The 27017-nt window shown below is 48.3% G+C and overlaps 1 protein-coding gene across 1 annotated transcript; it reads right to left on the bottom strand.

The window, feature by feature from the left end:
* Positions 1 to 2333: 2333 nt before the first annotated feature.
* Positions 2334 to 26309, bottom strand: LOC144123700 (solute carrier family 28 member 3-like). Its single transcript, XM_077656482.1, has 7 exons — positions 26301 to 26309; positions 21527 to 21652; positions 19922 to 20049; positions 15087 to 15168; positions 11849 to 11905; positions 7314 to 7472; positions 2334 to 2540 (listed from the first exon to the last, which is right to left on the bottom strand). The coding sequence occupies exons 1-7, from the start codon at positions 26307 to 26309 to the stop codon at positions 2334 to 2336; spliced, it is 768 nt and encodes a 255-aa protein (XP_077512608.1).
* Positions 26310 to 27017: the final 708 nt, after the last annotated feature.

A 27017-nucleotide genomic window follows, 5' to 3' on the forward strand; every position in this document is an offset into this window, starting at 1 on the left:
CTAATTAATTGCATAACATAAAATTGTCTTTGATGTTCAAGCCAGTTGGTAGGTGTATGTAAGCGGTTTCCCTGGCCTACCTCAAATATCTTTTTTTAAACTTTGGCTAAAGTTAGCCTGGACACCCTGTATATCTGAAATCCCATTTTGTAAATATATTTCTACCCGTTATACTATGTATAATGTTTTGTTCCTTTGTTTGGACAAGAAGGTCGTCGCCCTCAATTAAAGCCGAACATCTATTCTGAAGCCAGATCCCGAATTCCTCTACTCCTTATCTCTAACTATTTGATGGGCTTCTAAATCACCAGTTTCTTCCGTTCCCACTTCAAGTATGGGCTAATATTAGCCTCGTCATTAGAACTCGTCCACGTATGCTAGCGGCTCCCCTGTTTGCAAAGGAAGGCGTTCATGATCAGTAAATAATTGCTTTCTGCGAACCCTACTAATAACTTTCCTCTGCTATTCCTAGAACCCATGTCATCTACTGCCTGGTCTGCCCATCAGTATTGTTTGCTGTTTTTAGTTTACTCATTGTCGACTGCACGTCTGCACACAGGCTTTCGACTATCCGGTCATCATGGCTAGGTGCAGGCGTGTCGCTGCACCCCCCTCAGTTCGTAAGTCGTATTAAGCGTATTTACGATAACTCCCAGCCTCTGAATAAGGCTATCGAATTCATCTATGTCGCCACCTATATCCTTTTTGATCAGGGATCCCACATCAATTTCTTGTCGGTCCACATAGCATGTGCCCACCCTTAGCACTTTATATGCTTCATCTGTCCTTTTAACCTCACTAAGACTTATGACATGCAATTCAATACCCGCTATTATCTAGATCAGCACTGCTAGACTAGCCTCACTTGACGAGGTTCTAGCGTTAAGCGTTGCCAGGTTCAGTTTCCAATGGCGGCCTGTCCGGAGCCAGAGATTCGTAGCACACTCCACTGGATCACTGGTCTGATCGCCGCCTTGTTCAGTTGCCCCGCAGTCGCTGGGGGCTGAGGGCTGACGGTTAATTGGGACAGTCATATAGGGGCTTGTGGCCAAGTACTACACCAGGGGGGCCAAATCCTGTTCTGGTGAGGGAGTGCATCCTCAGTAATGATCACCGAATTCAGGCTTCGCACCAGGACTGATTATGAAATTTCATCGACACGCGAATTTTCTCTTTATCCGGTAGAGAATTGCACGGAACCGCTATTCGTGTCACTGTCCTTTTGCACGCGTGGCGGATGCTCTACCTCTATGCCATCGCTGCTCCCCTAGCATTTGAACCATAGCACTAGCGCATTTGAGCACGTTATATTAACGGTAATTAAAAGAGCTTTTGTTAATGAAAAATTTACCATGCACCACAGAATGTGCTCGAACTTAAGTTAAATGCACCGCGATGTGGTGCCACCAGTGCAGGGTGTCTGCGTAGTGTATCCCTCATCTTCGAATGTACAGGGTCGTCCACTCTTAGTGATAACAAGCGAGCGCGTAGCCCAGCTCTTTAGAGGTCCACCGCGTGGGACACAGCCACTCATCGCTGCAAAACAGGGCGGAGAAGATGGACGTGGATGTGGTGCTTCGCGTGATCTGTCATTTCGCTTCGACGTGCGGCAATGTCGGACGAGGTGGCCTTCCAAAGCGCAGGGCCATGCGCTCGCGTGTTCGCACTAATAATGGACGGCCCTGTAAACAGAAGTTAGGGCCATTTTCTCCTCGTATTGCGTCCTTTGCGATAGGCGGGAAGGTACTACGCTCTTTGTCACCATATCAGCAGAAGTGTCGCGAGCGTCGGTCTAAGCGACGTTCGGTTCGCTTCCTCTTCACGCGCACCTTTGTAACGCTGCTCGCATGATAATGTTGATGCGCATGATGGCGATAATGCTCGCTACAGCCCTAGCGTACCACAATCATAAGAAAAAGGCAGCCAACCCGCCTACGTACTCTGCAGGTACGCTTTTAAACTTTGCTAACACACTTCACCTGCTCTTTTCTCCACATTAGTGTGGTACGCAGGCAATGGCCGCTGAGCAGGCAAACATTATTAACCGCAGTGATGGACTTAAGTACCTGAGCTATGGCACAAAATGATACTGAACCGATGAAGCGAATAAATGTGGGGCATAGATAACAATTTCTTCCTACGCGTGGTTACCTTTATCAAGCTGCAGTCTTGAGCATTGACACTTAAGCCTCAAAAAGAGATCCTGACAAGCAGATAAGTATGCCGTCTATGTAATAAACGAATTATGCAGGTCAGATGCGAGCTATTATAGGCGTGGTTCTCACGAATGGTAGCGCCCGAGTGTGTGCGCACTTTCGACGAGGCAACTATAGTTACTCAAACGTGGACAGAGGTTTACCGACGGCGCAGGCGGTGAGGGCGTTGGCCACGGCGCCGGCGACCAGGGCCCGCAAGAGGAGCGAGACCACGTCCTCGGAGCGGCTGGGTGCGAGCGCGCTCAGCACGCCCAGTGTGATGCACAGGGAGCCCACGTTGGTGAAGCCGCACAGCGCATACGTGAATACGCGCCGGGTGCGCACCTGCGGGCGAAGTCGGCGAAGGAGAGTTAACTGCGCGACATCGGCGCACTGGGCATCCGGATGCGGTTACCAAGAGGGAAAATATCCTTCTTAGTGTTAGGTCGAAAAATTGGTTTTGAAGAAATGAAAGGCGCAGTAACTGTCACACTACTCTGTGAAAGCCTCAACCACGCCGTGAGGGAAGGGATTAATGAGGTAGTAAAAGAAAAAACTTGGCGGCCTTCTTAACCAAATTTTTAAACAGGAAAACGCGATAGCATTTGGCAGTTGGCCCACCCCCCAAAAATAGACTAGTGGGTAGAATAAGATGGATTAATGTGAATTAGTAAGGATTTGCGATAGGTTAGTGATGATTAATGCGTGGATTATGGTGCAATAGCTGGGCGGATTAAGCTAATTAATTACGATTATTGGGTGGCTTAATGGGATGGGTTAGTGGGGTGAGTCAGTATAATCCCATATGATAATCCAGTGGAAGATAGTTGAGCGCTCTAGACCTCTGATTTTCAAATTTTGTAGGGCTGATGACGTCACGACGCTTTCTGCCTACCAATAAATTTCGTTACCGAGAAACGCGGTGGTTTTTGCTACATAACAACCCAATTGGTATCTCGTTAAAAGAAACAGGTGCCGCTGTGGAGAGATTCGGAAAAATTTGCACCACCTGGGGATCTTTAACGTGCACTGAAACGCGGCCATCGAAACGCTGCCGCCGCGGCGGCGATTTCATCCAGTCTTGTTATGGTGGAGAGCAGGACGAATTTCAGCCCGCGTGCTCGTGCCCCTCAGCTGAATGAAGACGCTTGAACAGACATTGGCGAGCTTGGGCATCCTATGTATAACGCTGACATAAAACCAACCACTAACTGCCGCGTACTCTTGGGCTCTATGTTTCAAAAGCCGGACCTTCGCACTGTCGACTGTTTAAACTTGGCGGCAGGCGTCGATTATCATATGCCTGTTAAGTAGAGTGATAAATTTTGTTGAGCGCTGCAATGTGTGTTCCGTAAGTGTGCCTGTGTATGGTCTATATATATGTGCTACACAGCGTACACTAGAACGTGGTGCGACTTGGCTGTCGCCGCTGATCCTTTGCTAAATGCGGCAAGGGACAGGCAAAATTCTCCTGCTTTCTTCCGGGGAAAAAATGTCTGCTCTTCATAGTTGTTTATTCTTTTTCAAATTCTTAAAGGGTTCAAACCAGAACAACGTTTTAATTTATGCAATCACATACTCTCGCTCTAAACGCGAATACGCCTATGTGGGAGCAAAAAGAGAGCAAGCTGCCTCTAGCGCACTCCCTATAGTAATGGAGAGTGCGCTAGAGGACTGCTTACTCCCTTTTTTACTCCTTCCTGTTTATAGCGTACCTTGTGTCAGAGGCGCGAGAACGTAATTTCATTACGCCCTAATCAAGCAAACATAATTCAGTTCTTTAGTCGGGCTTAGGACCTTGTACAGTCAATTACACTAGATCGGCTGCATTTTACAGCGAAAGCTGTAGTGTCCATTCGCCGGTTTCGTAGCGTAGATAAGGTAGTAGTGTGTCAGCAGAGGGAAGGGTGACGCGAGCCGTTCCACATTTTTCTCCACCAGTGCGCAGAGGAGGCGTTTTTCCGCTTGCAGTAGTGGCCCCCGCAGTGATCACAGAGCGAAAGACGACGTGGCACAAAACATGCGTTAGATACACGCTACAATGATACGGCGTATGATGTTTGCCATCCCAGAACGGTACATGGACTGTGAGAGGCGCGGTCGTTGTTGTGACTTTGAGGTGGTCCCGTAGCGCTCGCCACCCGTTTTATGACAGAGCGTCGCCAGCTCTCAGTCGGTAGCGAAGACTCCGAGTCAGGCGTCGGTGAGAACAACGAAAGGGATTTTATACATTATGTACAGAGCATTATACAGGACGAGATCGGCACAGGGGCCGAGAGCTAGCAGCAAACGCGACAGTTCTCGCACGGTGACGTCCGGCGAGGCTCCAACGCGTCACACATCACGCTCCACTCGGGAGCGGCACACTCAGCACGAACTCGGAACATCGGAGTCCGGAGTCTCCTCCAGCCGGCAGCGTTGGGGCTTATATAGCCCCGAGAAACGGTCGTCACACAAACGGACCAATAAAAATCGAGCACTTGACAGCCGTCCTAGAGGTCCAACCAGAGACCGCGCTGGCCACCCGCTTCAAGTTTGCTGCGCGCGGTGACTCCCAGGGGGAAAGGGGAACCGACACCTGGCTGTCTAGCAATGTTGCAACACTTTTGGACATGTTGCTCACCAATGCTTCTCCATACAGCGCTGCTGCCTAGCGGAGCAGCATCATAGCTTGTCAAGGGAGCGCTAGGGCGCTGTGGCCTCGCGGCGCAGCACCGGGCTTGTTCAAGGGCGTTCGCGGGAGAAGTTGTGCGTCTTGAAAATGTGGAGTCCGGGCTGGTTGTCGGGGCACAACATCGTATACAATTCCGGCTTGATTTCAACCACGTGGAGTTCGGACCACTGCGGCGTGTCCGGCGAGGAGGGACATGGACGCAAGTAAGGACCAGGCGGAGCAGCATTTCCGGGGCGTGGCACGAATAAGACCACCTAAGCATACAGTGGTAATTAAAACGCTGAAAGAACGCGCACCGTAGGGTGTTCGAACACGCGCTAAAGAAGAGGATCCGCAACTCAGTGTCGGCGCATTCCTCAGACCCAAGAACACCCATTGTAATCCTTTCATAACTTCAAAAAACGCTGTATCGCTATGTCTGGCGTCATGATTGCGTTAATCATCGCGAGAGCCAGGTAGTGCTCATGTTTAGGCGTACCCTTGAAATAAACACCCCTTAATCTTTTCTTCACATGGCACAAGAAGCTTAAAATGCCCCTTCCCCAACTGTTGGCAAATCCCTAGTCCTCAATTCCCAACTTCTTTGGCTGACAACGGAGGAGGTGAAGCATTTCCATCACGTCAAGCTGGCTGTGCCGACTGGCGCAAGGTTCCAACCAAGGCCGGCAAGTCTTGACAAAGGGCGCCAACCAACTCAGTATAGGCCCGATAAGTGTGGCTTTACTGAGGGATTCAGTAACAGGCGATGAACCACCGCCTCCGCCACAGCGTGCTCCAGGACGTACCGAGGTTGTGCGGGCAGAGCGTCATCCTATCGTGCTTGAGCTCTCTACATACGACAGACACGCAATTAGTCTACCTGCTCTCGCAGTGCATAGTTCTCCCAGGACAATCAACTAGGCTCTTCTGTTCTTTGTTTCGGCTTGAACTTCCTAACGGTGGCTGTGACCTGTAAGCGAACTTGAAGCCAAGTCAGGAATAAAAAAAAACTGCTTATTAATATTTCCCTGTTTCTTACTGCGACTGCGGATCTTTGCGACTGACAGGGGTAAGAGTTGGAGTGAATTAAAACCAGAAAGCAGGGGCAAGCGCAGTACAGTGTTTTTTTGCTTGCGCAAGTTACCTGAAGTGCACTTACACGTCACTGCCAAAGTTAAGCGCATGAAATTGAAACCTTTTAAGCATTAAATAGAAATAAAGTTAGAAAGTACTGAACGAGTGCTAGTGATTGGTTTAGGGGGGTTTAACATACCAAAGCGACTCAGGATATGAGGGACACCGTAGTGAAGGGCTCCGGAAATTTCGAGCACCTGAGGTTCTTTAACGTGCACTGACATCGCACACTACACGGCCTCTAGAATTTCGTCTCCATCGAAGTTCGACCGCCGCGGCCGGGATCGAACCCGCGTCTTTCGGATCAGCAGCCAAGCGCCATAACCACTGAGCCACCAAGGCGGCCTCGAGTGCCAATAAATGGCAAGCAGTGATTCATTTGTGCAAATTATTAGCTTCGAAAAGAAAACGTGCAACAAACATTTGGTGCCCGTACTCCTTCAATGAACGAAGGAGCAGGCCATGTGGTTACTTGCAGTGTTAAGAATTTCCCCATTGGAGCGAAAAGCACAACGCTCGGTTCGCTGTCAGTTAGATTAAGCAGTGAATCTAAGCGCTGCCGTTGGTTTGTGTAGCTTGTAATATGTCCATATTACGCAAAACGGACAACGGATATGTTCCCACCTTGCATCTCTTGTTAGTATGCGTGCAAAAACGTTCTAGAGGGAGGACATTCCTCTCTACAAGGTCAATGTACTCGTCATGTTTCTCTTAGTGGCTACGTGGTGCGATTGGCAGTACCGCAGCTGGCGCCTAATGTTTCCAGCGTAAGCGCTTTCCCGCTGTCTTGACTCATTCCGTGGCGTCTATTTCATCTTCTTTTGCAACGCTGGCCACCTAAACCGTTCCATAGTTCTAAAAGTCAGGATCGAGTATATCGTGCATCAATATTCAGGAGCCACATATAAACTTTTTGTTAGTTGTTTTAAAGAGAAATGAGTGCGCATCAAAACGGCTTCTAGAGGACAGTAAAGATGCATTGGATGGATGCTGCTAAGAATGCAGACGCTGCAAAATCCTTTTAAAAAGTCCTTTTCCTGCTTTAATCATCGGGCTTCTGGGGCCAAATTTCTTCAAAGGCTGGTGGGACATTCGAAGGGATTTCTGTACCGTTGAAACGCATGGCGTTACTCAAGGCATTCTTTCATGCTAATCCCACTGCGTTCCTTCGCTCGCTGTCCTTGGCAGTATCGCGCATTGCTCCGAGGACGGACAGCTCGAAAACTGCTCGGCTGTGAATGACACTCTTTGATCCCGATTTCATAACTGCATCACGCCTATTTTGATTCTCTTTTACAGCTTCAAAGGAACTGTGTCGTGCCTGTCCGCACCGATAGGGAGGCGCTGAGAGCGGGTCCAGTCAGCTGCCGGTAGGCGACCACCTCGTTGGCGAGCAGCCCAGTGGCCAGCAGCCGGGCGCCCGCGTGTGCCTCGGCCGCGTTCACACCCATAAGCAGGACAAGGGGCTCTAGGAGCGGAGTCAGCAATGCCTGCGTGAGCCGACAGAGGGCGCCACTTGACACGCTCGCCGCGCTCGAATAGCGAGTGCGTTAAGTGTGAGGCACCTTCAGTGTCCTTCAGTTTGGAAAGCGTTTCGCTTCGCGTGTCAAGCAGCTCAAGCATTAAAAAAATTTCACATGATCGAGTCCCCGCGGCTTATCCAGTTTAGAACACACACCCACGCGTGTTTCTTCAGAGACTCCAACGCTGCGAAAGAATAAAAGGCATACATTTCGCGGTTCCAAAGGTAAACGCCTGCGCCAAGAAAACGCAAAAAGGCCTAATAGCATTGTCTTGGCGGGCGGGAAACAAAAACATTCATACACTATAAATCAGGCCTACCAAAGCCTCAAAGGGCTTGAGAGGCAGCGCCTGGCAGACAGCGAAAATTGGCAGAACAAAGGAAAAAGAGAGACGTTGCAACGATCTTGACAACAAAAAACTTAACACAGAGAGACAAATATAAAGATCTAACTATTACAACATCAAGGGGATGACAGTAATTTTAAATTAAGGCGGTATCATTAGATGAAATAATTATGGGGCAGGAAGCAATGCAGAGACATTCCGCAATTTTTTTTTCAGGGTGTATTTAGTTTTCGTCCGGAATACACTAGGCGGCAAACTATTGAAACAGGCAGGTACTTATTATTGACGTGTGCGCTTTCCGTACCGGATTGAGGAGCGAGGAATGGAGTAACGGTATTTTGGTCTTAAAGAACTTGCGGGAACATATGGAATGGTGAACAGACTGTGCCATAAATGTTTTAGCACAATAGTTTCTGTTAAGAGGGTTCACCAGTGAGTGTCCATAGGAAATACATGGGAACTTTCAGAAGCTGTATCGTGTCTAAAATGGACAGATTTTCATGAGGTTTGTGGCAGCGTTTTCTTTTTTAGTGAACAGAGGAAATGTTGCGGACAGATTTTATTTTTTAAGTTTATTTTTTTACAATTCAGAGGTAAATATTCAGAAAAATTGCACATTTAGATATGTCGGTCTTTCATGTCATCTTGTGAAAAAACTATGATATCAAAATTTCGTCCGCAACATTTCCTTCCTTTTTCTCTCTTGGTTGTTAAGCCGCAATTTTCATTCATATCGAGCCTAGTGTTTGCGTTTTACAGGCTCTGAAAGTTGTGTATGTATTTTCTGCGGGGATTTGAAATTCGCGCTATATGTAACCACTGCGACGTGGCTCCACCTGGCATCAGCATATTTTTGTCGCTACTACACTCTACCACCAACCTCTTGGTTGTCTGTGTTCGTGCGCGCAGGTTTTTACTCAGAACTTGGACGGACTTGAGCTCTTTCTTCCCTTTTTTCTTGCTTGGGCTGTTTTCTGAAAGGATTTCTGCTTTCCTTTTTTGCTCGAGCTTATGTTGCGTGACGTTGAGCTGGCGCGCTGTTTTGACAAGCTGCACAGAGTTCCCTACCATGACAAAGCGATCGACGGGGGTTAGCAAGACGGCCCACGCCATTGAGGAATTGGACAAAGGGCCGCACCTGCACCATTCTATCACACAGTCATGGGTCGGGAGGAAACACCTGTTTGACCAGCGTTGCCAAACGCTTTAGGATAATCTGGCAACAGTTGTACACCCAGTGCGTCGTTTGCTCTTTAGGTTATCACTTGCTTATCACGTGCGCCGTCGCGCCTCCTATGCAGTGATGGCCGCCCTAATTTCGGAGGCTGCCACTGCTTGCTCGCTCGACGCTTGGTGTCGCTGCAGTTGAACCGGTCTCGACTCCCTAAAATCAAGTTCCTCTAAACACGCACTGGTCGAGTTGGGTGGACCTCGCTCAGCCCGACCCCCTACTCAACCAGACGTTATTGGTTCATGTAAACGGGGCTAACCAAGAACTCGCTTCCCGCCCTTTTAGTTTTATCCAACTTTGACTTATTTCGTTGTGAAATTATAAGCAGTGAAGGAGGTGTGCAAGGAAGTAAATCTACTACAATTTATAATAAATATTGTCACGAGGCGGTGAAAATGCCATGAAAAAACAGACGAGCAGATTAACGTGGTACTTAAACAAGCTCTTTATTGGGCTGCTGCAGAATAGGCGTCTACACCCATACGCGGTCACTTGGCTTGTATTGTGCGTGGCGACGGCGGAGATTGTAGCGTCGGACGTAGGTTCGCTCTTGGTGTGTAATGCGTAGCCGAGCGACTCGTAGAGCTCCCGCACGCTGCAAGCAGGCGGTGACGTCAAGGTTGTCCTCACTGGTGACGTTTGGCAGCATGGCGTCAAGCGTTGTCGCTGCTTCTTCGCCGTAAATGAGCCTAAAATGTGTCATATATGACTGGTCATCTCAACTGCGGTGTAGTAGACGAACATGACGTACGGAAGGAAGACATCCCAGGTTCAGCATCGGCGATCATGGCGAGCTTGTCTGCAGTGGTTTTGTTCAAGCCCTGCGTGAGGCCGCTCATCTGTGGATGAAACACAGTCGTCGTCCGACGGCATCTATACTGTAGCGCACAATGGCTTGCGTTAGCCCCACAGTGAACGCAGTTTGTGTGTCACGCAGGACACAGTGAAAGAAGGAAAATACGCGCTGTAGTCACAATGGGTGTCCTAGGTGGTTTCTTGGTTATCGTCGTTTTTCGACGTTTCCTTCAATGGTCACTTGAGCGACCGAGTGTTTTGTGCTTCGAGAATGTAATCAGGCTCACGAATTGGAAGGCCACGGCTCCTCCTTGGGTCCACGAGCTCAGGCAGCAAGCAGTGCATATAAAATTTTTTGAGCCGCGGCAACATCTCGTCCTCCCAAAACGATTGATTCCTGGATATCACCTCAGTGCTGATGCCTTTTTTGGTCCACAACACAAACAAGCACTTCCTACGGCGAGCAATATTCAACTGTCCTTGCACTTGATACCAGTAATTACTGTTTGTCTTCAGCTGCAATCTCCCGTTCTTGTTTTCCTTACAGCACGTTATTTTTTTGGCGCGAACTCCTTCCAGTGGAGTAAGGTCCCTCGCTGAGTACGGACACTTGACTTCAACAAGAACGTCCTCCCCAATGAGTCCGTCCGGGGAAGCGCCAAGAAAGGGGCTCTCCTGGTCAACAAACAGGCAGCACTCCTTCACCACGACGTTGCACTCATTCTCGATTTGCTTGAGTGCTAAGCACTCGTGGTTCTTTCCATACCGAATCGCTTCGGAAGTTATTTCTTTGTACAGGATGTCACCAACTGTCCTCCCACATCCCGTCGTTGGCTTCATTTTACAAGTAGCACCAAACTGATGCCGTCAATCTTTTTCGCCTTTCTTGTTTCCACACAGTGGATCCACTCTGCTTTGACGTTGCTCGCTGCAGGTCTTCGATGTTGGTTGCTGATAGCGAGAGCGATTTCAGGAAGTTGTCGGAAGCAGATTGAAAAGCATCAGGCTCCATGTCTGGTACGCCGTAATCAGCATCGGCACCAATATGTCGCTCTTTTTCTCGATGCTGGCAGCGTGGAGTGATTGATATCTTCTTTTTCGGTAGCTTTCGCTTCGAATCTCTCCTAGAAATTAATGCCTTCACAAATGATGCTGTGCATCCTCCAAGCTGCCCTCCCGATATCCTGCGCGCGATTTTTTCCTAGTATGTTCCTCGGCAGTTGAGCGATAAGGAGGCTGCAAAACACCTTGTCTCGTAAGATGTTTTCAAGGAATAGTTTATCCTCTTTCCACCTACAAATTTTGCCACAACGGAATTGTAATGCTCGGCAGCATTGTTATCGACGTCTATTATTAGGCTCGCCGCGTTTGCAACCACTCTGCTCATGGCAACACAAATTTCTTCAAAGTTGCCTTTCTGAACTATTTGAGGAAATATGTTTTCTTCTCCCGCTTTGCTTCTGGAACAGAAGTAATCAGCGCAGTTGGCGTGGTCTCCAAACACATGATTTGGGCCGTCCTTTATGTAATGAGCAAGACGGTCTATTTTTTCAAAAAACGAAGCATCTTCACTGCTCCTAACTTTTATTGCTGTTGCAACTCCATGCCGTAGGCGCACGGCTGCTTGGAGAATAAATTTTTTTTAATTTAGGAGGAATTTTTTTCCAGCCGCTTCTTCTGAACGATCTCTCTTATTTTTGCTGCATAGTTTCGAAGTAGGTGGTTCCTGCACTCAATTTTTTCAACCCGCTGGTTGCCATACGGTGCTTCTGCGACGATAGATCGGTAAGTGCTGGAATCACCATCAGCTATAAGCTTTGTATAGTTGATGCCATGTAGCTCAACGCTTTTCTTGAAGCCTTCAACAACAATAGCTTGCTACATGCTTTTTGAGCTTCCCTGCCAGTTCTTGTGGCACTGATGCTCTTTCGGGGTGGCACCTTGTGGAGTCCGACGACACATTGCGCATACCTTGTTTTTCACGCCAAGGTACAGGATTTTTCCAGTTCTGTGACCAACGATGGCAGCCTGAAAGAGTAAGACCAATATTAGTCACGAAGCTGCCATACTGGCTGCACTGCTAATCGCTAGAACATGTAGGTATTGTCATGCTTGTGACTAAAGTGCTGCTTTGTAACTACCTCCAGGCAAATTGATGCCTTTCGATCACAGCGGTACATAGCCCCGCTGTCATGCTTATTCTATAGTCTTTCTTCCTGCTCGTAGTGTGATGTAAATACTCTGTTTTTCACAAGATATTAATCACTGAACAACAGGAAAAAAATTATAATTATTAAGACTGTGCGTTCGCACGTATACAAGGACCAACTCAAACACACATAACATCGCTGACAGCATATTTGTGTTCACAGTTCTAATCACTGCACGCTCTCTCTCTTCGTTGATGCTAGCACTGAAACTAGTTTCAGTGCTTTGTTATGAAAGCGCGGACCTTTTCCATATCTCTTCAATTAGCTGAAGGAGCAAGTGTAAAATATTTCAAGTACAAAATGCAGCATTTTTACCACTTTGGCAATTCAATAAATTTTTACACTCACCACGCCTGACGAGGCGTCATATTTGTTCTTGTAGGATCTCTTTGACCACGCACCATCTGCGATGACTGCTATCGTGGGTGTACCGTCACTGTCAATGTTGCTACATTCTCTTGCCAGCCTTGCCTCTTCTGCGCCCGCTCTTTTCATTTCCTCCCAGGCGGCTTGATTGATAATGTGGCCAACGTTGTCCTCTATTTTTGTGCAAGTGTCCGATGACATTCTTGGGATGTTCATAGACGCAAGCAGTTCGTTAAGGTTTGAGAAGCCACAGCCAATTCACACTATTCCACATACCGCTGATGTGTTTACATCACCGCAGCCGATAGAAGCTTGTGCGTCAGGTGGCGGGTCCGTGTGGATGACATCCTTCCTTCGGCACATCCTGCATACGAGAGTCAACGTGCTTCGAAGACCTTGCTTTCTTTCAGACTCACAGTCCATATCCGCTAAAGTGCAGTTGAAGGAAGCATGGAGGGCGGTCTTTTGCAAGCTGCTCAACAGGTACTGAAGGCTAACAATGCGCCGCCCTTGAATTCCAGCACTTGCACTGCCGTTCTTTACTGAGGTGGTCGCGGAACCTCCAATAGCAATATCTTCGTCGCACGACCCTGTTGCGGTCATCACTGAAGATGATGAAGATGACAGGGCAGTTCCTGGCACCTCCGGTTCTCTGATGAGGGCTTCAACGTCTGCCGGCCTTGGGTTGTGCTCGTTGACTTCATGCGTCGAATAACCTTCAGCAGGGTGGCCAAGGTCATCACGATAGCGAGAAGAGTGTCTTTTGCTCGTAGGAGCTTCGTTTTCGAGAGCTGGCCGCTTTCTGGTGTTCGCAATCAGTGCACCTGCACGCTTACGCTTCCCGTGCCTGAAATTCTTTGATGGCATTTTCTGCTGACTTGTTGCCTGCTGGTATTCAAGCCCTTTGAGACAAATCTACTGCTGTCAAGACAGGGATCAAAAGTATGGCGCACGAAAGTGCCACAAGATGATGACCAACGTTAGAACAAGCCAATCACTCAAGTCTTGTTGGTGCTGAGAAGCGGAACATGGGTGTTCGGCGCTGGGAACGCTCGTACGAGACTAGGAAAAGTAAGCTACACGCTGTCACTGCACTCGAGGACATCCATCTGTAGCTATATAAGGAAGGCTACGCGGGAAAGGGAAGAAGACCAGCCATGAGGCCTTGTGCTAGGAGCTCCTTTCTTTCCTTTTATTTGGGGCTGGCTACATAGGTGCTCAGCCTAATGGACCTTTTTCCAGTAATGTCCTGGGGATGCGCCAAGTCTCTTCCGCCATTTTAATCAAGCACACCTGTCTGCTCAAGCGAAACCAGAAACCCCACCCTACCACTGTAAAATAATTTTCTCAGAAAAGTCGAGGTAGCTTAGGCGGCCCAAACCAGAAACGCTAAATTGGTGGGTTACTGCGAAATGGCCCACTGTCTGACGCCCACATCCTTCTTTGCTGAATGGCTTCAGAGGGATTAACTTTTTTGTGCTTCGGTCCCCCGAAATTTCGCCGCGTACCTACAGAGAGTTTTGGGCTCTACTCTTTGAACGCGCAAGAACGAATGCTTTCGTGTCGCTGTGTAGTTTACATACCTGGAGGGGGGATAGAACTTACCACCTTTTTTGGGGGGTGCTTAAGTGCTACCATCTATCGACAGAAAAAGTTCAAATCAGAGTTGTCTTGTTAAACGAAAAGTAAGGGCAACAACAGCAAAGACAATGCGAAATAAACACTGGCAGCGCAAACAATGAGAGCGCAAAAAGCTTTTCACTGAGGCCGCGCTGCCGAATCGGCGTCCACACTCGTACACGGCCACTAGGCTTGCATTGTGTGTGGGGACGGAGGAATACGCGGAATACGGAAGAGCCGGCCGAAGTGCCGAAGGGGAGGTGTTCCCAAGGTGTGTCAAAAGATGACTCAACTTATCTGTTCTGGCTATGGGAAACCAGCATAGGCTGTATACCCCATCCTAGCTGTCACCTGTCATTGTAAGTCAATTTTCTCAGAAAAGATTCGAGGGAGCTTAGGGGGACCCAAACTCAAAAACGTATTTTTCGTTGTGTCAGCTGTGTGGTGGGTTACTGGAAAAAGGTCCATTCTCTGACCACCACCCCTTGAGAGGGGTTATTCTTATTTCCAGCTTTGGCGGGATATACAAAGAAAGTTCTCGGCCCTACTTTGTTCGCGGAAGTACTACTTCCGTGAAGCGGTCAAGGGGGTGTCGCGGTAGAATTTACACACCTGGAGGAGAAATAGAACTTCCCTCCTTTTTTGTGGTAGTTAAGTGCTGCCATCTATCGACCGAAGAAGTTCAAATCTGTTGCCTCGTAGCTGGTGAGCCCTCTTAACAAAGCGTTAACACTGCGGACGATGGACAGAGTGGGCGCATGAGTTGAGTCGAGGAGGAGGGCTTTGAAGTATACACGCAATCTTTCTGTCCAATACTTCCAGCGTAGTGTCTTATTAGCTCTGACATATTTTGTGCCACGATTGCACGTGGTGTTCGGACGTGCTGCTCAATTGCCACTAGTGCAGATTCCCTCGGGCATACTCACATGCGGAGTGAGTTCCGGCAAGGACAGGAGTTTGGTGGCGTTCCAACACAGCTCCCTAGCAAATGCATCGGCCGATAAAACGCTCACCAAGGAGACAGCGACGGCCTCAACCACAGCCACCACGGTCGTCATGCTGTCTTGAAGAGTCACCGGGTCCCGCTTTTCGAGGCTGCGTCCCACACGAAGGATGGCACATTGGAGGTTAGCTTAAGGCAGAAAGTGAAGGCGAGTTCCTATGCTCTGGTTAGGACCCTTTCCTGGCCTGTTGGTTGTTTTTTTAATCGACGAAATTGTTTTTGAATAACCGCATTGTATTGATGACACGCTTAAAAGCGTCACATGGTGTCACATGTTGGGCAGACAGCTCACCTGCCGGACATTTGGTGGGCAGGTAAGCAACCTGCCACAAATCCGGACAGACAGACAGACAGACAGACAGACAGACAGACAGACAGACAGACAGACAGACAGACAGACAGACAGACAGAGACAGACAGACAGAGACAGACAGACAGAGACAGACAGAGACAGACAGACAGACAGACAGAGACAGACAGACAGAGACAGACAGACAGAGACAGACAGACAGAGACAGACAGACAGACAGACAGACAGACAGACAGACAGAGACAGACAGACAGACAGAGACAGAGACAGACAGACAGAGACAGAGACAGACAGACAGAGACAGACAGAGACAGACAGACAGACAGACAGACAGAGACAGACAGACAGACAGACAGACAGACAGACAGACAGACAGACAGACAGACAGACAGACAGACAGACAGACAGACAGACAGACAGACAGAGACAGAAAGACAGACAGAGACAGACAGACAGACAGACAGACAGACAGACAGAGACAGACAGACAGAGACAGACAGACAGACAGACAGACAGAGACAGACAGACAGACAGACAGAGACAGACAGACAGACAGACAGACAGACAGACAGAGACAGACAGACAGACAGAGACAGACAGACAGACAGACAGACAGAGACAGACAGAGACAGACAGAGACAGACAGAGACAGACAGACAGACAGACAGACAGAGACAGACAGACAGAGACAGACAGACAGAGACAGACAGACAGAGACAGAGACAGACAGACAGACAGACAGACAGACAGAGACAGACAGACAGACAGAGACAGACAGACAGAGACAGAGACAGACAGAGAGACAGACAGACAGCTAAATGCTGTCTGACGGCTAAATGCGGGGAATGGCCACAATAAGTGGTAGCGCAATAAAAGTGAAATTAGAATGTAGTCCATCGTTTCCCGGCGAAGTGCTCACGACCATCTTGCTTGCAAGTAAACGTGGCTCCATTACCGCGCAACCGTACGCTGTAAAATCTGCAAACCACGATGAGGTGTTATGCGCAGGGAACTTCCCTGCTACAGCATTCTACACAAGGCTCACGCAAACTACACAAGTGATCGTATTCTCTGTACATGGGTGTGAAATGTCTGACGTCTGCCACTACAGGAAGCAAAAACATTGCTTTTTTAACTGTGACATATGGTGACGGGCCAGAAGAACGCCTACAGATCAGTTCCATTGTCTTTGGAGCACACAACCGGGCGTTCGGGCCGTTTACCCGTGTGTTGTGATTCTCTTTCGGCGGACCTAAAGAAGCCACATTCTTGGACCTGAAATCGGCCAGGACGCTTGTCCATTACGCGGCTTGGGGTCAGGTTTGCGAACTTTCGAAAATGCTGCTACAAGTCCTGTAGGCTGGGCATAATCAAAGCGGTATTGTGCTTCTGTTGGCTGGTTGCATTGGAGTGCGCATAGGCTGAAGTGGAAGCTACATACGCTGATAGCGACTTTATAGTAAACCCTAAGCCTTTGAACGACAGCAGTAATAAAAAGCTCTATTTCTATCAAGGTGATGCGGGAGGTTCAGGAACAAATGCTGAACAGGCCGCTTGACTAGTTCGCGAAAGCCCCCACCTCCAACCCCCAATCCCGTCACAAAAAATGCACGTTTACATTCAATAAAGGCAGACAGTTGAGGGAGCGACAAAAGAAAAATCACATTTTGGATTAAATAATAACTAAATCTATTCATTGCAAGCGCCTGTGGGCCACATAAAAATAAAAATACTGAAACTAGTGAAATGGAACAAAAGTAAAAACAGGATATAAAAAACACATTGGGACGTTTTTTGCATACGAAGTTCAAGTAATTGCAACAACATATATTAAGCGCCTCTGTTGGAAGATCACATGCACAAAAACAAAGGCCCACTTAAACATAAAAAGGTATATCTGAAACGATAATTAAATACACAAGGAAAATGCATGAGAAACGTATGCAAGGGAAAACGGCAATCTATGAATTTGACGAAATTGGCACAAAGGTAAAGGGCAATCATGGGAAGATATCTAAGCTGGAAAAACAAAATTTTAACTGCTCTGATGTTTTTATGATTGTATACCATGTCCTTGAAAAAGATTTATCTATTTAAATATCTGGAACTTTTCAATTTATGATTTGTTGTCCATATTTCGCTCTGTATATTCCAAACTTCATTACATGTATCGTGCCAAGTTGTGGACACTTTTAATTAATTTTTATAATCCCAAATTACACGGTTCTTTGCTACAAACTAGACAGACGGTGGCAAGTTAGGGCACTACTCATGGACTAACATGACGGCTCATGCTGCTCCTGGTTCGCTCGCAGCGGACATGTAGCCATTATCCACCTGTAGCGACCACAGCAAGTTGCCACGAGGTGAAATTTACAGTTATATCTGGCCTCCGTTTTACTCCAATTTCCTATTAAGCACATTTCATTATGATCGTTTCTGTTCCCTCTTAAAGGGGATCTGAAAGGGGCTCTGAGTAATCTTGTGGTATGCCTGTGGTGTTAAAGAATGCCGCTTCAAAAATATCCTCCAGCAAATTTTTTTGATGAGTTTAGTGGAAGCTCAGTTATCTGTAATCTGAATTCACGCACCTTCGCGCCTTTCTCTCTCCTCTCGTAAATTTTTGCACGCTTAAATTCGGCCCCACTCACTCGGTCTTTCTGCCGGCTGCCCACGCGTGCGGGTGGGAGGGGATAGGGCGGAGCTTCGGACCGCGGCTATGGTAGCTGCGTGTCGTCACAAAGAGACGCTACGGCGAGCCAATGACAGCTCTTCGCTGCTGACGTAACGAGCGCTGCATGACGCTGTGCGTGTGGGTTCGGGCGAAAGCCCAGCACAGCAGGCCGCCAGAAGGGGGGAAGCGCGAATTTTTAAAAATATGAATGAACGGTTCGCGTTTGAGGTTCTGTACTCGGCGTGTTACACTTCGAACACCCTCAAACACCATTTTCAGGGACCCTTTAAAGCTTCCGTCTTAGCCTCGCTTTGGCTGTTCATTAACCAAAGCAATGACAAACTAACTAGACCAGCTTGGAATTCTTAATCGTGTCTGCGCCTCCTCATTAATCTCTACGAAGATGGCAGAGTAGTTTCGGATTGCATTGTTTAGGCAGCCGGGCTTGCGGCACCACGTCTTTCAGAATGTTCCGCCTTCACCAGCGTTCTTGACTAACTCTGGCAAACCTGCGGTGCCTTCATCAGTGCAAGGCTATCTTCCAGAATTTCCTTGATCCGGTTCGAGGCGATCAACTGCAGCCAAAGTGTATACACCAACACCGGTCTGGGACGTAAGAAGATGTCGTGGCGCGACTGTCGCCGATTGTAACGACTGGAGGAAAACTTGGAAGTGAAAGTTAGGCTTAGCGCCTTTAAGAATACATGGAAGCAAAAGATTACAAAGAAGTTTTCTGATTTCACAGTGCATCTGTGATGTCCACTCTTCGTGAACAACAACGAAATTCATCCTGGAACAGGTCCAGAAAGGACGGAGCGTCATTTCGATGGAAATGTACCTTTAAAACACCGTGTTACGTGCGCGTGGGTATGATTGCCGGCTGGGGCTACGGAACGGGAGATTTAAACACGTGTAAGCAAAACTTTGAGAAATATTTTTCTCGTTTTCCAGAATGCCATTCAAGCGGCTGTTGGTTAACAGTTGGCGAGTGGTTTGAGGAACAGGCTGAGGAAGTATGGTCATTGCGAAGGTTTATTTTTAAAGCGCCACGAAAAACGTTTTTTATGAAACCGGCCATACCCGAAAAAGGCGTTTTATCCGCTGAGTGTTTCCCCGAATCGCCCAAGTTTCTCGTGTAGTCCGACATTACATCCGATATAATTCCGCGTGTGCTTCATTTGCTCATTAATATGGTAGTTCAAAGTAGACAGCCTAGACAGCGTTACCTGAAAAGTGCCATTAAAAGCGCACGAAATTGAACTACGCACTATAGCAGACGGCGCCGCAGACGATGCCCACGGCCACCTCCGGTAATGAACTCGCTAACTGTTTACGTACGGCAGCCTCATTGGGTGCTCGGTGAAACGAGAATATAAAGTTTCGCTTAGTTTGTTTCGATGGGTCGCGCTCCCGCCTCACCCTCAAGCGGCGGGAGACTCTCATGCGCACGCCTCCGAAATGACGCTTCATACTTTCAGCACCTGTTCTATAATGAATCTCGTTGTTCTTCCCGAAGGAGCGACATCATAGGTGCATTGCAAGATTAGAAAACTGCTTTGAAACTTTCTCCTTCCATGTATTCCTATGAGCGCTAAGCCTACTTTTAATCCCAGTCGGATCCGCCTACCGAATGCCGCCGCTTTGTTTGTAAACACGATGTTCGTGTATACGCATACTTACGAGTTCCCTCGGCATCGAGGGCCTGTGTGTCAGCCTTGTCGCATCGCGCGGCTACGACAGTCATTACATTAGATGTACCGTGCATCTTTCACGCTCCATTTTGCCTTTACCTTAAACTCCTCCCTGCACAGATTTCTTCCTCTTGTTCCATTCCAAATAAAACCTCGCATGCGCCCGTTACCTGTCTTGTTCTTTGACGCTGCAGTAGGCCAAGGCGGTGAGCTCTGTCTCCGGCTGTAACAGCTTTGAGGACACAATGCCGGCAATTGTGGAGAGCAGAGAAGCCACCATGACGTCGACAGAGTCCAGCTGCCAATCGCAAACGAGAAGAAAAAAATTGGTTTTGAGCGAAAGGCATCTTGTTTAAACGACACAAAAAGATAACAAATCGCCTTCGCCACCTGGCAGGTCTTAGAATGAAACCGCACGATGCCTTCCCGCACAAATGCCTATATGGTCTATGAGTACATAATAAAACTCCCTCAATAATGAGCTGAACATAACACAAATGGTCAATGTCAAGCCATTTCAAGCGCCAAAAATGACCATATATATCTTGCGCACCTCTCTCCAAGGAAAAAAATATTGATATTGCTAGATGCAATTTATAGTTTCCCACGCCAATAATAATGCCTACCCGCCATTTTCCTTGTCTGCGCCTCATATTTAAGGGACAATCACGACGTAATGAAATTGGTTTATCTCTATTCTATTTCTCATTCTAATTATAAAAAGTAAAATTCATTAAAATTGGTGTTTTTTTGAAGTCGAAAAAGCGGGAAGCCGAAATACTGGCTTCACCGCAGAATACGCTTTTTGCAAGAACTGCATTGACGCCAAGAACGTTTCGCGAATTTATGAGTCCCTGAATGCAGCGCCATTGGCTTCGCATGAGAAATTACGGAGCTGATGATCGTCCCGATTCCATGATCAACGTCACGAGTTTGGGTACAGTGCCGAGAAAAAAAAATATTTCAGAGTCCAAGTTTCACAGGAACAAACGCGTCCCTTGCTGTGGAATCAACATAAACAAAGCCACAAAAACCAAAAGAATCGAATTTTACTAAGAGCGAAAATTCGGTGCAGTTGTTTTTGGCGCCTGTTTAGTGCCGCCTAGAATCGGCTGCGTTCGTCTTCGAATACTAGCAAGCATAGGTAGCGGTTGAGAGTACTGCGATTACAATTTGTACGGGTGCACGTAATGACAGCCTGAAAACTGTAACAACAGCCGTGGGAACTCCACGTGAACACAGGACGACAGCAACTGATGACAACCATGCGCCGCGCTGCCAACTGCTTTTTCTCGCCAAACGCGAGAAGATTATATTGCCTGGAAACGCAAAAAGAAATATTCATAGCAAGCACTAGACGAGGAGATATAATGAACTTGTTTACGTCTTGCAGACAACGACTGTTAGACTATGGGCCCCTCCCAATTAAGCGCTCTTGCCAGCTCATAAAGCTCGCTACAACAGCCTTCAGTCCTCAATTTACTGTGAATAAGGGTCACCTGCTCTTTTCCTTCGTGTAGGGAAGTCACAAAGTCACACGTCGCGCTGCTATATATATGTGGTCTACACGACAGTCTGTCGCAGGGAACTTCCACCTATGTCTGTCAAGGCTCTCCAGAGTAGTTCTCCCTTCAAACCAATTTTCTTCTTTATTGCGCAGGTAACTAAGCCGGCCGGGTGAATGCACTTGCCATTGGAGCTAAAGTGCTCGTATCGAAAAGAATGAAACAAAATAGATAAAGTAGCCACGGTCGGCGCCAGAGAGCTTCGCATACCCCGAGGTCGGAGTACACGGGGAGCATGGCGGCTGAAACGCTGGCGAAGCCCACGGTCATGATGCAGTGCATCTCGGACAGGGTTAGCCGCTGCACGTACGGACGAATCAGCAACGGTGCCTCGCTCTGTGGGAATGGTGCCAAAAGGAAAAGAAGCAAAGTAAAAAGACTGCAGTAACAAACATATGCTAGAGAAAATTGGGACACGATGCCGGCACTTCACATTATCAAGCGGGGTTTATAACACCCCCGAAATTTCACCTTGGTCAATTTAGAAAAAATGGATTCCCAATCATAAATGAGCTGGGAATCGATTTTTTTTCCATACCGGCCAAGGTGAAATTTCGAGGGTGGTTGGGGCCAAACTAGTAGGTCGCCCTCGTGTCGAGCACACTCAATCATGGTTGGGAATCGATTTTTTTCTAAATCGGCCAAGGTGAAATTTCGGGGGTGGCTGAGGCCAAACTTGGAGGTCGCCCTCATGTCGAGCATGCTCAATGATGGCTGGGAATAAATTTTTTTTTCAAGTCGGCCAAGGTGAAATCTCGGGGGCCGCTGTGGCAAACTTGGCGGTCGGCCTCGAGTCGAGCAGGGTCATTTATGGTTGGGAATCGATTTTTTTTCTGAATCGCCCAAGGTAAAATTTCGGGGGTGGCTGAGGCTAAACTTGGAGGTCGCCCTCATGTCGCGCACTCGAAAATATGATTTGGAATCGATCTTTTTTCCGAATCGCCCAAGGTAAAATTTCGGGGGTGGCTGAGGCTAAACTTGGAGGTCGCCCTCATGTCGCGCACTCGAAAATATGATTTGGAATCGATTTTTTTTCCAAATCGACCAAGGTGAAATTTCGGGGGTGGCTGAGGCCAAACTTGGAGGTCGCCCTCATGTCGAGCACGCTCAATTATGGTTGGGAATCGATTTTTTTTTCTAAATCGGCCAAGGTGAAATTTCGGGGGTGGCTGGGGCCAAACTTGGAGGTCGCCCTCGTGTCGAGCACGCTCAGTTATGGTTGGGAATCAATTTTTTTTCAAATCGGCCAAAGTGAAAATTCGGGGGTGGCTGAGGCCAAACTTGGAGGTCGCCCTCATGTCGAGCATGCTCAATAATGGCTGGGAATCAATTTTTTTTCAAATCGGCCAAGGTGAAATCTCGGGGGTCGCTGTGGCAAACTTGGCGGTCGGCCTCGTGTCGAGCAGGGTCATTTATGGTTGGGAATCGATTTTTTTTCTGAATCGCCCAAGGTAAAATTTCGGGGGTGGCTGAGGCTAAACTTGGAGGTCGCCCTCATGTCGCGCACTCGAAAATATGATTTGGAATCGATCTTTTTTCCAAATCGACCAAGGTGAAATTTCGGGGGTGGCTGAGGCCAAACTTGGAGGTCGCCCTCATGTCGAGCACGCTCAATTATGGTTGGGAATCGATTTTTTTTCCAAATCGACCAAGGTGAAATTTCGGGGGTGGCTGGGGCAAACTTGGAGGTCGGCCTCGTGTCGAGCACGCTCATTCATGGCTGGGAATCGATTTCTTTTCCAAATCGGCCAAGCTGAAATTTCGGGGGTGGCTGAGGCCAAACTCGGAGGCTGCCCTCATGTCGAGCACGCTCAATTATGGTTGGGAATCGACTTTTTTTCCAAATCGGCCAAGGTGATATTTCGGCGGTGGCTGGGGCCAAACTTGGAGGTCGTCCTCGTGTCGAGCACGCTCAATTCTAGCTGGGAATCGATTTTTTTCCAAACGTACATCCTGGCCTAGCTCTGTTAGGCCAGGATGTACGTAGCGAAAGCGCGGAGACTTCTGCATCGAAAGAGTGCATTCACTAGATGCGCCTTTATTCACGGTTAAAGCTTGAGCCGTCGTGGCGGAGTGGTAGCGTCTCCGCCTCAAACGCCAAAGGCCCTAGTTCGATTACGAGCTTCGGCACAGGTTTCCTTTTACAGCGAAAGCTTTACTGACCGCGAACTTGCAATTTCACCATGGCGGTGCTCCGATGAGGCACATGACGTCACAATGCGTGCCTCGCTGCTGATATTTCTCTCCTTCTCACCTCCTAGTCACTACTGCATATGCGCCACTAGTAGCACCAAGCCACAGGTGTTCCAGCGCTGCGCAGCGCCGCGCCTTTCCTCAAAATCCAACTTTCAATTTTCAGTTTTCTCTTTCTTCTTTCCCTCCCTCCTTTAGCCCTTCTTTTAGGCGCGGTTCGGGTGTCCACCGAGATATGTGAGACGGCTACTGTGCAATTTCCTTTCCTCAAAAACCAAACAAAACAAGTGAGCCCACGGCGTTCATAGAGTTCATTGGAGTTGACAACTTTGCAAAGGCCGTTCATTTTCGCGAAAGGAAAGGCGTGCAACCGGCTCCGTCGGTCAGTGGAGACCTCAATATCGCTTTCATGTACGTGGCGTTGGTGTCCAATAATAATAATAATAATTGGTTTTTGGGGAAAGGAAATGGCGCAGTATCTGTCTCATATATCTTTGGACACCTGAACCGCGCCGTAAGGGAAGGGATAAAGGAGGGAGTGAAAGAAGAAAGGAAGAATACGTGCCGTAGTGGAGGGCTCCGGAATAATTTCGACCACCTGGGGATCTTTAACGTGCACTGACATCGCACAGCACACGGGCGCCTTAGCGTTTTTCCTCCATAAAAACGCAGCCGCCGCGGTCGGTGTCCAACTGCAAAAGCCTGTTTTGATTGCTTTTCGCACATTGGATAGGCAGCACGCCCTCCCTGCCACCCTGGGAGGCGGCATGCACTTAATCGCGAGAGATTGATAACCAAATGAACGCTGCGGCCTAGCTATTGCTGGAGTGCCGCATATCAGCAACAACACTGTCAGCGCTAATGCATTAAGGCCACATCTCTCTCTCACCACCGCCACATGCATCAAAGCAGAAATGAGGCATCCGCATATCCTGGGAGCCAGTGATGCGCCCTTCCTATCGTCAAAGGTATCGCCGCCTAGAGCATTGTCAACGCCAACGCCAATGAACACAGTGAACGCTGACATCTTTCGCTTTGTATATCTTGAATTAGCTGAGCTAATCCACTTTAATTTTTTATTCAGTTAGTGCGTGGGGTGTTTCAGTGGCTCCCATAGATTCCGCCACCGAATACATTGGTGAGGGGTTAAGCGCAGGGTCTGTAAAGGCGCGTGTATACTCCGGCGTATCATGCGCGCGCGCGCTGCATGGCGACGTCACGTCGGCTAAAGCGAGACCCTCTAACTCCAACTGCGCTTGACCGCCGACGCGTTCGGCGGCTTGGACGCACTCTGACCGCAGTGGCGGAGACTTGGAGCACGTCTCAATTTCGCGCCGAGTGCGCCAGCCGCCACCGGCCCGGCCAGACCGGTTCGGCTCCGCGGCGAGGCGCGTTTTGTGACGTCATGTGCCTCCTCGGAGCACCGCCACGGCAAAATCGCAAGTTCGCGGCCAGTAAAGCTTTCGCTTTAAAATTACAGAGATCAATAGAGCAATAAAACTAGATTAGAAGGTACATCTTCGAATCAGATCAGAAGGTAAGAGGCTTTGCTTTGAATGTACGCAGTCAAGTCAGAGGCGTATTGTGAACATCGCACAACACACGGGCGCCTTTTACGTTTCTCTGCGGTTGGGTTCGAACCCGGGTACTCGGAACACGACCGCGGCGCCGCGTTTCTATGGAGGCGAAACGCAAAAGGAGCCCGTGTGCTGTGCGATGTCAGTACTGCACGTTAAAAATCCCCGGGTGGTCGAAATTATTACGGAGGCCTCTACTACGGCACCTCTTTCTTCTTTACTTGTCTCAGTCCCTCCTTATCCCTTCCCTTACGGCGAGGTTGAGGTGTCCACCGAGATACGTGAGGCTGATACTGCGCCATTTCTTTCCCTAAGAAACCAATACCAAAATCAAATTGCGCATTGGGTTATGGGGCTTGGCAATAAAAAAGAATATACTGGAGCTAATACAGAAGCCTGCAGCCCGATTTGTGACGGGCGACTGTGAGTTCACGAAACACTCATCGAATATTGTGAAACGATTGGGATGGTGTTTGCTCTTTTATAGGCGTTAGTATTTACGACTAGCATCACTTTTTAAAATAAGAAAAAATAAAACTGGAATTAATAGCGAAACTTACCTAATGGAGCGCGCTTACGTGTGTCCCCGCGTAGGCAACAGTATGAAAGCAAGAGAGTCCAGCTACCGACTAAATGTTTTTCCCCCGCACGATACACGACTGGAACTGTTTGCCGGACTTAGTCTTCACTGTACATTCTCCACCCTTTAACATTATTACATGATCACATTTTTAGATCGTGACATAACTGAATTGTTGGATTTTTTCCCGCTTTTATTATGTATCTACTTTACATGCTGTGTACTGTCCATCATAGCGTTATTATGGAAGTTCTACAGTGTTTGTTTCATTTGCATAATCTATGTATTTTATATATTACGCCGAATGCCTATATTTCATCATGTTTCATGCATTTCTTCTACAATATTGCCCCGCAGGGCAATGTAGGGACCTGTATAAATAAATAAATAAACAAATAGATTTCGGAAAGTGTATCGTGAGAGCTCCAATAGCTCTAGGTCATGTCAGTGCACAATCTACGTGGTTCATTCCATTCCAAACAGAACAGGGTGTGCGCTCGGTCTCGTCCGACCTTGTCCATAAAATTCGAGGCTCTTTACTGAAAGTTTTGAAGTGATTGCCCGTAATAACCAGAGGGAAAACCCGGGTTGAGCACGAGCTGCAAAGCAATATCAAGATCGAGCACACACTCACCGAAATCATCCCGGGCAAGAAGAGAAAAGGAAGCATATTTCTGCTCAACATCAACAGCAACCCATCGCAGACAAAACAGAGATTCAAAACAATACTGCACAGAGCCAGCACCGCAGCAGGCCGCAACACGCTGATCGTCTGTGGCGACTTCAACGCGATGAACCCAGCCCGGGGCTACAACAAGTACACAGCAAAGGGCCGCGACCTGTACCAAGACGCCATGGAACTCGAATTCACCCTCATCACGGACCCGATGCATTCGACGAGAATCGATAACTCTGTGTCCCGGGACACCACTCCGGACCTCACGTTCGTCAAGAATGACGTCCGGGGCACGATCACCTGGAGAAACACGGGAACCGACCTCGGCAGTGACCACACCATCGTGGAAATCAGCATACCGGAACACAACGCCACCAGCATCAAAACACACAGATGGATAGACTGGGATGCCTTCCGAGACGCCAGAAGCCAGAAGACAGACGCTGACGACGAGATCGAAGATACAGAATCGTGGACGGCCGAAATCACCAAGAGCGTACGCGATACGACCAAAGAAATTGAAACGGACGCGGCGATTGATAAAGTAGACAGCCGGCCAGCGCATCTCATCGAAGCCAAGCAGTCGATACTCAGTCGCTGGAAGACACAACGGCTCAACCACAGACACAGAAAGAAGGTGGCGGAGGTCAACCGAGTGATCGAGGAGCACTGCCG

This window comes from Amblyomma americanum, chromosome 3 (assembly GCF_052857255.1).
Source record: "Amblyomma americanum isolate KBUSLIRL-KWMA chromosome 3, ASM5285725v1, whole genome shotgun sequence".
Classification (NCBI taxonomy): domain Eukaryota; kingdom Metazoa; phylum Arthropoda; class Arachnida; order Ixodida; family Ixodidae; genus Amblyomma; species Amblyomma americanum.